This window comes from Sinocyclocheilus grahami, unplaced genomic scaffold (genome assembly GCF_001515645.1).
Source record: "Sinocyclocheilus grahami isolate Dianchi unplaced genomic scaffold, SAMN03320097.WGS_v1.1 scaffold197.1, whole genome shotgun sequence".
Taxonomy (NCBI): domain Eukaryota; kingdom Metazoa; phylum Chordata; class Actinopteri; order Cypriniformes; family Cyprinidae; genus Sinocyclocheilus; species Sinocyclocheilus grahami.
In genome coordinates, this window is record NW_015505376.1 from 472,707 (window position 1) to 486,388 (window position 13,682).

Below are 13,682 nucleotides of genomic sequence, written 5' to 3' on the forward strand. Positions count from 1 at the left end.
TTGCAGGTTTGTCAGGCGAGCCGCCAGCGGGCAGCGGAGCCCTCACGGCAGATGCCGTTAAGGATCTGCGCGCGGCGACGGACTTTGCGCTGATGGGCGACGAAGCGAGCGGCTCAGGCTGTGGGTAAGGCCATGGGTTTTATGGTCGTCCTTCAGAGGCACCTTTGGTTGAACCTAGCTGACCTCAAGGATGTTGACCGTAGAGTGCTGCTGAATGCTCCTGTGACTCCCTCCGGCCTTTTTGGTAACGCCGTGGAGTCCATTACTGAGCGCTTCGCGGAGGCTCAAAAGCGCGCCAAAGCCATGAGTCACGTGATGCCGAGGCGCGCTTTCCAGCAGCAGACGGCGAGATCCAGATCCTCGTCGGCACCTGGCTCTTCCCAGCGGAGGGATAACCCCAGGCCAGCGGCCACAGCGGTGACCGCTAACGTTACTGCTCCTCGCCAGGAGCCGGATATCCGCAGGAAGGCGTGGGGTCCTGGGAGGAAACGCCAAGCCAGCGGAGGAGCCCGCGACGTGACTCTCGCCCGCCGCCGCCGGCTAAGCCGTCGTCCTGACGGTCTGAAGAGAGGAGGAGAGTGCGTGAGCGGCCCGGCTCCCAAGCGCCACAAGTTCATGGTTTCAAATGGTTGTGTGTTGAATGTTCATTCAATAAAAATGCATACATTCTCACAAAAAGAGCTATTTCCTCCTCACTCAGTCAATGCGGTGCCGCTCGCCCCGCCTCAGAGCAGTGCAGAGCCACCGCCCACACTCTCGCCGGCGCATCCAACGACCAAGCCGCTATGTCAGTTCCTGAGCGCGTGGGAAGTTATTCTGGGAATCTCGCGCTGGCTACTCGGTGTGAAAGAGCGTGGGTATACCCTTCAATTCAGACGCAGACACGCCCTGGTTCTGAGACAAGAGGTATGCAGTCTGCTCGAAAAAGGAGCGATAGAACGAGTCCCTCCCAGCGAGCTGGAGAGCGGGTTTTACAGCCGCTATTTCGTGGTACCCAAAAGAGACGGGGGACTCCGCCCGATTCTAGATCTCAGGCCCATCAACAGAGCGCTTTGCAAGCGTCCGTTCAGGATGATAACGCTGAAACAGATCCTGGCGCAAATTCGCCCCGGGGACTGGTTTGCGTCCGTGGATTTAAAGGACGCGTACTTTCACATTCAGATAGCACCGCATCACAGACGCTTTCTGAGGTTTGCTTTCGAGGGCACAACGTACCAAATGTCTCGGGAAAGCGCGAGAGGGAACGCTCCGGTTACTATCGTAACCTCGGTTCCCTGGGAGCGGGAACGAGACATCACGGTGGTCGCCGTGGTCGCTACTTGATCAGCTAAAGCTGCGTTCAGTATCAGATTCTGACGTAATTGTTGCGTGCACCGCATTTTATACTGCCGCTTGAGCTCGTCAGTATTTGCATGCGGTTTGCATACTTCGCGTCAATTGGCCAGTCATTTGGACTGGCGGGGGCCAATAGGACTTCAGGAAAGGTTGGAAGGGAAGGAGTTCCCATAACGGAGAAATATCTCCGTGATGTCTCGTTCCCGCTCTCAGGGAACCGAGGTTACGATACATTTGGACTGGCGGGAGCCAATAGGACTTCAGGAAAGGTTGGAAGGGAAGGAGTTCCCATAACGGAGAAATATCTCCGTGATGTCTCGTTCCCGCTCTCAGGGAACCGAGGTTACGATAGTAACCGGAGCGTTCTCGCTCGGGATAAACGCGCTTGCTTTCTGAAAACACCGGTTTTAGCTTGCAGTTTAGTGATCTCCACTTCAATATTCTATTCTCATAAAAGTAATTCATCAAGTGTTCATTTATGAGAGAGAGAGAGAGGGGCTGTGTATGTATGAATTACCACCGTTTTGCCGCGTTTCTCTATTAACAGTGAAGCTGTGGCTTTAATTCCTTTAGAAACAACGATGTTACCAGCTCCTTGTTGAGAAAGGGAATGTAGCTCTCGAGCGATTAAGCTACTTGGTTGATAAAATTGCGGGGCAGCGCTAAAACGTTTGTTCCTGAATGTCTGAGTGCGGCCGCAACGTGATCTGTGTGAGTGACTGAGCCGGCGTGTGTGTGCGTTAGATACAGAAGACAGCGCATTAGTTTAGAACTTTTTTAATACGTAGAGAGTGTGCTAATTTGTGCAATGATAACCTACCAGCAATGTAAATATGATTTTTAAAAAATATATTAGAATGTGTACATTACAATATAAATGTATTAGAAGGAGTACATTATTATTTATGGGCTTAAAAACAAGATGCAAAAAAATCTGAATATTGTACCTGGTGGGGAGTGTCCAATGTAAACATGAAACATATGCCATTACCTATATTGTACTGTGGTACAGTTATGGAGGCCCTTCATATTGCAGAGGTCAACTGTCTGCTCTGCCAATAGTTAGAAATGGCACTATAGTATGCCGTGTTTAATAAACAGCCGTTTTACTAAATTCTTCTGAGGTGAAATTCAGTGCAGTCCTGTATCGTGATACGTATCGTATCGTATCGTGGCCTCTGTATCGTGTGATACGTATCGTATCGTGACTTTGCTGGTGATACACAGCCCTAGTGGTGATCATGTTTTGAGAAATGTTGTCTTTTTACAGATATAAAGAACTCACTGAGCAGCAGCTTCCAGGGGCTCTTCCTCCTGAATGCACCCCCAACATCGATGGGCCAAATGCTAAATCAGTGCAAAGAGAGCAGAGTCTGCACTCCTTCCATACACTCTTCTGCAGGCGTTGCTTCAAATACGACTGTTTTCTTCACCGTAAGCAATTATTCCTCAAAATGCTGTCCTTTAACAATAATATCCAACCATTTAAGATTGCATTTCTATAAATCCATTCCTCTTTTGATTAACAGCTTTCCATGCAACTCCAAACACATACAAGCGTAAAAATATGGAGAATCTGGTGGACAGCAAACCATGTGGCATTTATTGTTACATGTATATGGTTCAGGCAAGTGCATTTCTCCACTCCTTCTAAAATGAAAGCTATTGTTAATCCTGAAGGCTTGATATGTTTGTGTGGTTTAAGATGGCACAAAACTGCAAGTGCAGTTATGATTTCTGTGTGAAAGTGTTTGCATCACAGGTTTTACACATTTGAAGTGCTGCTTAATTCTGACTTTCACTCTGATTAACCCTGGCATACGTATCTCTTCAGGATGGCATGGTTAGGGAATACCCAGCAGGTGTGGTTGCTGAGCGTGCCAAGACCCCTTCTAAGCGCATAGTGGGCAGACGCAGAGGAAGACTCCCGAACAGCAACAGCAGACCCAGCACCCCAACAGTTAACAATGAGACTAAAGACACAGACAGTGACCAAGAGGGAGGGGCAGATGGAACAGACTGCAACGATAAAGATTATGATGACAAAAAGGATGAGACCACCAGCTCCTCAGGTGAGATTGAGGGTCTATAAAAAATATATCATATCAGTGAAATTAGGCCTGTCGCGATAATTAAATGACCGTATACTCGCGATTATGTTATCTAACCGATAAAAGATTATTGTGCTTTTTATACGGCACAAGGGGGAGTCATAAACCAAAAGAAACAGAAGATCAACAGTTTGCTTTTCATGCACTGTAGTTCAAGTTGAGCTTTAGTGTCATTCTGCAACATGTGGGGACATACAGTGGAACGAAATGTCGTGCCTCACAGGACCACAGTGCTACATAAATACAGGCATACAACAATAAAGTAAAACAGTAAGACCTATACACAACTAACCTACTGACAGATTTTGACTATGAATATACTATGTATAAATGTTTACCTATACATAAATTTAAAAAATACAAACTATGCGGATGCTTCACATAATACTGTACATGTGCAAAGAGAAACATCGTTAAGTCAAGCAGCTGGCTGGGGAACAGTGCAAGATGATTTGTAGTGCATGAGCATGTAAACACACATTACGGAGTCTTTTGTGGGATTATGTACACAAAGCAGTGTGTGTGAAAAATGTCTAGTGCGCATAGAGAAGAGTGTGTTTCTACAGGTGGTCTGTATAGCTTATATCATCTGAAGCCATTCCATATCTTAATGTGAGGAACAGAATTGTATTTACATTGTTAAAACTTCTGCTGCAGCTGTCAGTCATTCTCCGCTCAGCATTCAAACAGCATGTCACGTTCAGTTATGTCAGTCAGGATGGTAAAACTCTCTCCAAGATGATATATTCCCATTATAATACTTGATGTGTAGATAAAAGTCTGGGGATTCGCATAAAATGACATTTTGCTGGAGTTCATTGCTCTCTCATTTCTCTTCTCTTTGTTTGTACCGCGTGGAGTGCAGCGCGCTGTAACTTATGTTGCTTCAAGTGCACCATTCTGCACCCTGGATGTGCGTAAGAGCTTTGTGTTGCTCTGTTTGAAGCATTTCACATTATCAAAGTTTTGCACACAGAAAGATTATTAGAAGCTTTTATTTTTCTCATGATTTCTATCTTCTTTTTCATTAATTTTTTTTTTTTTTTTTAGGAATACAAATAGTTAACAGAATAAACATGTTTAAATTGTATTATGTGCACCAAATATTTTTTTCCAAGATTTTGTTTTTGCTGCTAAATTATACAGTCAGCTTATATATTTTTATTCAAATGTAGTGTTTCTCTGTAATGAGGAAGTGAGTATTTAGTGGATTGTGTTTAACAAAGGGTTTAAAAAAGAGTGACCCTTAGTTCCACAAACACAGTATTGATATTCTGTAGTGCTGTAGAAAAAAAAATAGTGCTGGTGTTGAATCGGTATTGGCCAATTCTTAGAATCTGGAGTACTCTATTTAATCTTACACTGCAAAATAATAACTCAAAAAAGATTAAAAGATGACATGATAATTATTTAATGAACCCTTAATTTAATCACAATTATATATTAAATAACCGTGACTATTTTTTAGACAATTAATCGTCAGCCAAATTTAATAATCGTGACAGTCCTAAGTGTAATATTTGATTGGGTGCTGTCAACCATGAAAATCATATTAATAAAAAAGTAATATAGTAATGTCACAATTTATAGTTTATTAGTGTTTTGGAGTCATGAAAATGTATTTGCTTGTTTCAGTTTTCCTGCTGTTTTAGATTTTATTTTCATTTAATAATAATTAATTTTTTTTTTTTTTTGTAGAGGCGAACTCCCGCTGTCAGACTCCAGTGAAGCTGAAGTTGAGCTCTGAGCCTCCTGAGAATGTGGACTGGAGCGGCGCTGAGGCCTCTCTCTTCAGAGTGCTCATCGGCACTTACTATGACAACTTCTGCGCTATCGCCAGACTCATCGACACAAAGACCTGCAGACAGGTACACACCTGAGAAGATGGGTTTGTGCAATCACATTACATATTACAGTGTTTGTTAATAGTTTAATGCTAGACAACTATGCATAAATACTGTGGAATTATTTTTGAGGATCTGGTAATTGCAAGTTGCCACAAACAGCAATAAAACAAACACTGAAATGGATTCATGTTTTAGGAGTTTTTCTTGTTTTGGGCTTTGGCAGGTTTATGAATTCAGGGTAAAAGAATCTAGCATCATTGCACGTGCACCTGCGGTGGATGAAAACACTCCTCAAAGGAAGAAGAAGAGGAAACACAGGTGTGTGTTAAAAGTGATATTTATAAGTCTGGCTACCTTTACTTTTTTGTCACTTTCATTGATCTAATCATATTAAACTTAAAATCATCAAACTATTATGATTGGTGCATTTTAATCACGTATTACCCTGTTGTGCTTTCTTGGGTTCTTCTAGATTGTGGGCCACTCATTGTCGGAAAATTCAACTAAAGAAAGGTTTGTGTCTTTCAAGTTAGATTCTAGCTCGTACTTTTAGATAATATATTTCACTATTGTGAAAGTTGAGTAAAATACAAGTATAAATGTTCATTATATGTGAAATTTCTGCTTGCAGATGGCTCCTCCAATCATGTGTACAATTACCAGCCATGTGACCACCCGCGCCAGCCGTGTGACAGTTCTTGCCCTTGTGTCACTGCCCAAAACTTCTGTGAGAAGTTCTGCCAGTGTAGCTCGGAATGTGAGTGTATATTAGGGATGTCAATTTTTGATCATTCCCATGATCGATCGTCATTTAAATTAACGATCAATGAATCGATTAATCGTTATCCTTAATACTGCAAAATGCGTTTATTGCAGTGGCAGATAGTAACCGGCATTACAAGATGTCCACTCAAAACGCCAGTTTCCTCACCCGAATGAAAGGGGTTTTTAGTCTAAATAAAAGGCTAGTAGCAGGATTGTAAAATGAATGGATGTGATTATGATCATTTGATAAAATTAAGAGAGTGCGGCGTAGTTACGTTTGGGATCGTTTTACTTTTTCATATCCTGTCACAGAGACCGAATGTGCCTTTTAAAATGGTTTCTTGGTGCTCGTTGTTGTACTTTAAAACACAATCACAATGTTTGCAATTGACATTTAAAATAAAATGATCCCAAACCTGAATATGGCGTGTGGGGTTGTGCCGTGCAGTCAGTGAACCGCTTCCACCGGAGGTGCTATGGCAAAACACACTAGCTCACATGAAAAATGTTAGTATTATGACACAAGTGAGATACAAAGCTTAGTTTATAAGAGAAATAATTGGTAAGCAGGCAAATGTTACATCGTGACCAATGACCATGCTTTTGGATTCATTCAGTTTGAGCCTATACGCGGCCTTGTTCTGTTTTGCGTGTTGGTCATGAACTTCCAGGAATTTAATATTGTTTCTTTTCCCAAATCCTCACTGTCTCACCTGCTAATTTCACAGGTTTATTTTCTTGTCATCCATTTTTAATCCCTGTTTTCACATCTCTCACTGTGGTAAACATTGGGGGCGAAATGAAAGATTTTGTGGCTATGAATTAAGAATTCATTCCTACTCATTAATAGGGCTGCCCTCGGCTAAGGATTTTTCTGGTCGACCAGTTGTCGTTCATTTAAAGCATTAGTCAACTAATCGCACGTTTATTAATAAACCATTTAAATCATTATAATGAGCCTTTAATTGCCTACATAGCCTAACAAGAGCTCAAGTACACGCAGAGGCAGACAGTAACTAAGTACATTTACTTGAGTATTGTACTTAAGTACACTTTTTGAGTATCTGTACTTTACTTGAGTATTATTTTTTCTGGGAACTTATGACTTTAACTTCACTGCATTTGAAAGACAAATATTGTACTTTTCACTCCACTACGTTTCTATCAAGATCCTCGAAGTAGAAAGTCGTTAGCAGCTTTGAAAGTCAGTGGGTGATTTATTTATTCTCTAAAAACTGTCTTTTTTTCAGACAGTTTATCAGTAATCACTCTTGTAGGGTTACTTGATTTCTTATCAGTCTGTATTTACAGCAATTTCACTGTACACTCTGTTCGAATGTGGAAGAATGGCTACACATAGATGTGTCCAGAGCTGTGAGATCACTACCATCCTGCTTTTGTGGGGGTGTTAATTTTTTTCCCCATAGGTTTTTAACATTCTAAAAGCTCTTTATTCCAAAGATACTACAAGCTAGTCAGTGTATTCAGTAGGTGTAATGTATTGTAAGTTGCTTCAGAAGTATTGCAAGTATTACATACAACAATAATAAAACAGTGCATTGACATAAAAAAAAGAAATTTACTTTTGGTACTCAAGTACTTCTGTACTTTTACTTAAGTAAAAATCTGTCTTTACAACTTTTACTTGTAATGGAGTAATATTTTACCAGCAGTATCTGTACTTTCACTCAAGTAATGGAGTTGAGTACTTTGTCCGCCTCTGAGTACATGCATAAAGCTTGCCACAACGCACGAGCAGAAGTAATGATTATGAATGTGTCAGGGAAAAACAGTAAGGAGGCTGCATTAACATTTGAATAATTTGATAAACTCGTGCTTTGATGGTTTTGGGTTTAAGAGATGAAGCCGGCGACACTGACTCGTCATCTCCGCAGTAGTGGATGCGCCTGTATGCATGTTTCATTCGGATTACATAATATGAGAATGTTTTAAATTTGAATTGGTTCATTTGAAAGTAGACATTTCACTCTATAGATATATTTTAAATGTCTGTAAGGCAAAGATATACACGGAGTTTCGTGCTCTATGACCAAAAATGAGGGAGTATTTGTCCTGCAGTGAGTGTTCAGCTTCTACACTCCACACAGACACTCGAACAGCGTGCATTTCTTTAGGTTAACATTAGATTGAGTGGCCATGTAAAGTTGCTAATACTTGCATATTTCAGATGATAAGCCATATTTGAGGTCGATGAATGATAGGCGAGTGTTTGGATGTCCAGCCTGATGTACTGTATTACCATAGATTAGCTGTTAATGATCTGTTAGTCACGGACTGCGTGACTTCACCTGTGGATATTTAAAAAAAAAAATCTTTCTGCGACCTAATAAAATTTTGGTTGACCAAGCCTGTTTTGGTCGACTAACGATTAGTCGACTATTAGGGGGCAGCTCTACTCATTAATTCATTCTCTCATTTTAGCCAAATCGTGGGTTATCTAGGAAAGCAATTAAGGAAACATAGACCATGGCCTCAAATTAACAAGTCGCAGGAACGAATTATATGTGACCCTGGACCACAAAACCAGTCTTAAGTCGCTGGGGTATATTTGTAGCAATGGCTCTGTCCCGCTCGTGTCCCACAGCCCTGTCAAAGCGCAGAGCTCGATATGAAACAATTATCTAGGAAAACAAGACTTTGCAAGACTAAATTTCTGTTGCTTTCCATGTTGAAGGACTTTGCATTGTTTCCATTTTAATGTACTTTTAAAGTTCAGATCAATTTGTACATGAGTGAATTACTTTCGCAAAAGATCCAGCCCCGTAACCGTCACTTACAGCCACTTGCATGTGTTTTGCGCATGAGCAGCACAAACCCCATAATGAAATTGCTTAATCGACCATCGATAGCTTTAATCGATTACATCGCTTGTTAACAATTAATTGATCGCCGATAAATCGTTGACATCCCTAGTGTATATAGAGACACACACATAGACCAACACCTATCAGGCAGCTCAGGCATGTAAAATCAATGTGACAACCAGTTTACACCAAAACAGTTAAAGATTCTTGAAAAGAGGAAGATGGAGTAATCACTTCTTGTTTTCTAAACGTGATGGCAATAAAAAGCATTTCATTTTGACCTATACTGTATTTTATTTCAGTTATTTTTGTAGAAGAGTTTTTCCGCAGAACTCTTGCGTTTAATGATAGCACTGAATGTAGTTATGTATTTTTTATAACCAAGGTGAAGTTATTGCATTCATATGAAGTGTTTTCTTTTATAACAGCTGTGATTGATTTGAAATGGTCAGGTCTGGATGCAGGAGTTGTTTTGAACTGGATTTTTCTATCTGTACAGGTCAGAACCGGTTTCCAGGCTGCCGCTGTAAGGCTCAGTGTAACACCAAGCAGTGTCCCTGTTACCTGGCCGTACGAGAGTGTGACCCTGACCTGTGCCTCACCTGTGGGGCGGCTGAACACTGGGACAGTAAAAACGTCTCCTGCAAGAACTGTAGTATTCAGAGAGGAGCAAAGAAGGTACATTTTAATCTGACACACATCAGTATGAAGATAAATGCAAAACAAAACATTAATATTCTTGCTTATTTAAGCCACCTTTTTTTCTTTCTTTTTTTTAAGCACTTGCTACTGGCTCCGTCTGATGTGGCCGGATGGGGAATTTTCATCAAAGAGCCTGTTCAGAAAAACGAGTTCATCTCCGAGTACTGTGGGGAGGTGAGATGTAAACCCCCCCCCCCCCCCCCCCCCCCCCCACATGTGCAGCTTCCTGTTCAATCTTAACAACGGTAACTAACCTTTTTCTTGCAAACGTTCGCTGTTCACATGCCCCCTCACTAGCTGACAACCTCCCACCTTTCACCCACAGATTTTGTTGTTGATGCAACTAGGAAAGGAAACAAGATCAGGTTTGCCAACCACTCTGTGAACCCCAACTGCTATGCAAAGGGTAAGTCACTCAGAATCTTGTACGAAAAGGATCTCGTGTGTAAAATGTGACGTCATGGTCTCTTCCTGTCTGTCCTCACAGTGATGATGGTTAATGGAGATCACAGGATTGGCATATTTGCTAAGAGAGCCATACAGACTGGAGAGGAACTGTTCTTTGACTACAGGTAAAAAAAAAAAAAAAAAAGTGTAGAGGTTTTTTCTTTCTTTGAGAGGGGCTTTTGAATCATCTAACCTGATGTTTACACATCTCTTTTAGATACAGTCAAGCCGACGCTCTGAAATACGTAGGTATTGAACGTGAAACGGAAATTCCATAAAGCCATCTACCTCCTTCAACAAATGCCTTACACGCTTCAGGAATTCTCTCTCCACATGCATTTCCAGATTAGATACAGTTTTATAGGACACGGGCATCTATTTGAAAAGTTTTTAACTGATATTTTGAAAACTTTTTTTTTTTTTTTTTAAACTCTACCATCAGGCTTACTCTGGGATACACTTTCTGATAATAACTTGAACATTCTGTCATGTTTACAGTTGAGGTTTTAGTACAGAGCCATTTTATAATGGGCCATTGTTTTGTATCTGGATTGTAGGTGTTTTTTTTTTTTTTGGTTTAAATTATTTTGACAGTTTCCTCTATACCTTTGGACCAAATTTCACATTTAAACCGGCTGTAAGTTTGTAATGCAAAAAACATATCATGCAGTCCCCACCGTTTTAAGTTTTGTTCTTTTTGGAAACCAAAGCCACTGTCACTGCTTTGCATGTTAATCTCTCCAGAACCATGGTGCAGAGGTGTTAAATGCATTTTCCGGTGCCAATGCACCGTTGTTGTAAAAACAAAACAACTTGGTGATTTATGTAAGGAGGGTAGACTCAGTATCATATTATTGCGGTGCCTTGACATGTTTAAAGAACACTGAATAGTTTCTTGAATTAGATTCCCTAAAATATTAAATGGTGTACTCGAATTGTATGCATGAACAAAAGTTTTTAAATGGAGTGGGATCAGGTAACTCTTCATTCCTCACTGTACATTGTTTTGTAATGTTTATCCAGACAGTTGCAGCTATGAACTTTAGACGTCACTAAATGTAAAGAGATTGGATTAAGGTGCTGTTCTCGTCCCTGGTTACGTGAAAAAAAACAATCACTTTTCTGAACGTGGGATACTGTAAAATCAAAGCAATAATACCAGGCTTGACTCCAGAAGTCCCCTATTTATTTTATGCGTGTAAACAAGTTTTATAATTTATTGATGGCTATCATTTGCTGTGATTTGTCTAGTGAATATTAGGGAGTTACTACTTAGGCGCTTGATCTGTTTTATTTTGCTCCTCTTAATTCATATTTTTCCTCTGAACCTCGGTTCTACTCTCTTTCCTGAGGGTTTTTGACCACTCCATCTCCATGCCTCCAATTACAAGGTGCTGTTCAATTGTTTACAGGGACTTGTTAAACGTGATAAAATAAATATTGAAAATAATTGTTTGCTGTACTGTTTAAGCTAGAAATTCAGAGCAAGTATATAAATGAGAAAACCTAGCACTGAAAAAGCAAAATTGTTTATTCATGACATTTATAAAATTAACTGCACTATACAAATGGTGCTCTCGTGGCTGGTAATAATGTCTGGTCAGACATGATTATGCTCAGCGTGCTGCTGAAACATATCCTCTTGGTTATAGGTATTTCTGTCTGCAACCAACAGCCTTTTAAAGAAAAAAAAAAACTCAGTTTTCCAAAACTCAATTACAATTAAATTAATCAGCGTTTTGTATTTTCATAATGATAGGCAATAGCATGCAACCCTGACTCTGGGTCCCACTATGAGAATAGTTCAATGTCCAGTATTTACACATTAAAAAGTAAATGGCAATCCTGAGCAGCTTAAGGGCTTAAAGACAAAGACTGGCCGCTTTAGCAGTCTGGGTTTAAAGGGAAAAGTCCAGTGTCACATTGTCCTACTCGGCGGCAATGACTTGAGATCTTTATGAGAGAATCCTCTGTGTTGATATTCCTCAAAACTTTAGGCAAATATCTAAGGACGTCAAACTTCAGAGGACATTGTTAAGCCAAGTAACTGTAAGTGTCTTTTTCCCCATCCACACGTTCCAGGTATTCCTTCTCTATCAAAATGTCAATGCATTTCTGAAGAAAGAGAGAAAAAAAAAAATAATTTAACTATTTCACAAGTAGTCAGAATTGCACAGCGCTGCAGTTCTGTTACCTTGATGACAGGAACACGAGGTTTGAATCGTGAAGAAAGTTGGTTCAGCACTTCTGCCAAAAGCTGCTGGTGCTTTAAAACTTTCCTCATCTTCATGATTCTCACGATAGCTGCCTGCACACAACAAAACAGGTCGATTCAAAAGCATATTTTATTTCAACTTCCAAGGGACTGCTAAAATTTTGTTTTAATACCTGTATGAGGAGCTTCCGGTCTTCCTCAATGTTCTTGTGTGTCGTCTCCTGCTCTTGTTTCTGCTCTGTCTTCATTGGCACATTGATATTCACCCGTAACTTCTTACTGCAGACAGAACAGTCTAGATGACAAAAATGCGAACCTAACATAATATTCGACAATATTACTATGCACTGTTTTAAAATGTTATCTGTGTTGATAGTCAATTGTTAGTGTATACTGTGGAGATCAACCATGAAGCAGTAAGAAAATGCATTTACTTCTTGTAGCCCAGGAAAAGTTTGATTAATGTATCAGGCTTGAAATCCATTTCATCAATATTTGCATTCTCATCCTCCAAGACCTACAAAAAGGAAACAAAAAAACAAGGTACGTCTACATCTTTAAATTGCATTATTACTAAAATTATTCACAAAAACATGTTTAAGCAGAAATGTGAACAATTAAGGGAATCGCATGGAAACTAAGCACACATGAGCAAATATTGAAATGTAATCAAGTCTAATTTGGTGATTCACGCTCATGATTATGAATCAAGATGTAATCAAATTACTTCCAAATGTGAGAATCTAACACAAAGAGCAAATATAATATAAATAGCACTGATGTTGAAAGACATTTATAGGGTCCTATATGCAACAAGTTCTCAACACTTACCAGCAACTTTGATTTCAACAGGATTTGCAGGACCTGAACCAAAATATCCTGGAAAAAAATTACAATTTAAAAACTTAATTTATAAAAAAAGCACACACAAAACTTGAAAACATTGCTAAAATGACTTAAGTAATATCCAGACTGATACTTGTTTTGGATAATTCAAGTCGACCAAAAGTAATCAATATTTAATTTGATGTTAAACCTCACACTGAGGATTTTCTCTTTTCTGGAAATACTAGTTAATATTAATGTTATCGCTTTGGATTAAAACGGACTTTGTTCATCCATGGTACAAGTGCTTACTTTTTGTAAGAAAACAAGTTGACAAAAAGACTGAAAGTAAGATATGGTAATATGGATATGGTCATAGCATAATGAGAGATTGACAAGCAATTTTTAAAACTGGTCATTTTTGATCGGGAACATCAAATTAGCTAAAGGATTTCCAGCAGAGCATAAAGGGTTAAATCATGAATACTTCTCATATAAATACTTCAAGCCCTGAAATGCTTAGAAATATGAAGCAGGCCCGCCCCTTTTTAAAATAGCCAATAGCGTTCGTTTATATCACAGCTTGGGCTAGAGCCGTTGAGCTCCGTAA

The 13,682-nt window shown here is 39.9% G+C and overlaps 2 protein-coding genes across 3 annotated transcripts in view; one reads left to right on the plus strand and one right to left on the minus strand.

Annotated features, from left to right (window-relative positions):
* Nucleotides 1–11,716, plus strand: part of LOC107595131 (histone-lysine N-methyltransferase EZH2-like) — a 25,584-nt gene extending 13,868 nt beyond the window's left edge. The window contains 13 exon segments of the mRNA XM_016285450.1: nucleotides 2,606–2,769; nucleotides 2,865–2,962; nucleotides 3,170–3,407; nucleotides 5,145–5,314; nucleotides 5,517–5,611; nucleotides 5,766–5,806; nucleotides 5,925–6,050; nucleotides 9,383–9,561; nucleotides 9,664–9,761; nucleotides 9,763–9,830; nucleotides 9,911–9,991; nucleotides 10,073–10,157; nucleotides 10,250–11,716. Coding sequence (XP_016140936.1) covers nucleotides 2,606–2,769; nucleotides 2,865–2,962; nucleotides 3,170–3,407; nucleotides 5,145–5,314; nucleotides 5,517–5,611; nucleotides 5,766–5,806; nucleotides 5,925–6,050; nucleotides 9,383–9,561; nucleotides 9,664–9,761; nucleotides 9,763–9,830; nucleotides 9,911–9,991; nucleotides 10,073–10,157; nucleotides 10,250–10,310 — 1,504 coding nt within the window. The 3' untranslated portion in view covers nucleotides 10,311–11,716.
* cul1b (cullin 1b) overlaps nucleotides 11,121–13,682 on the minus strand; it is an 18,885-nt gene continuing 16,323 nt past the window's right edge. For both annotated transcript variants that reach the window (XM_016285449.1, XM_016285448.1), the window contains exons 18-22: nucleotides 13,079–13,126; nucleotides 12,682–12,764; nucleotides 12,421–12,526; nucleotides 12,227–12,340; nucleotides 11,121–12,147 (exon numbers count right to left, since the gene is read on the minus strand). In XM_016285449.1, the coding sequence (XP_016140935.1) occupies nucleotides 12,067–12,147; nucleotides 12,227–12,340; nucleotides 12,421–12,526; nucleotides 12,682–12,764; nucleotides 13,079–13,126 (432 nt within the window). In that variant the 3' untranslated portion in view covers nucleotides 11,121–12,066. The remainder of the gene's footprint in view (nucleotides 12,148–12,226; nucleotides 12,341–12,420; nucleotides 12,527–12,681; nucleotides 12,765–13,078; nucleotides 13,127–13,682) is intronic.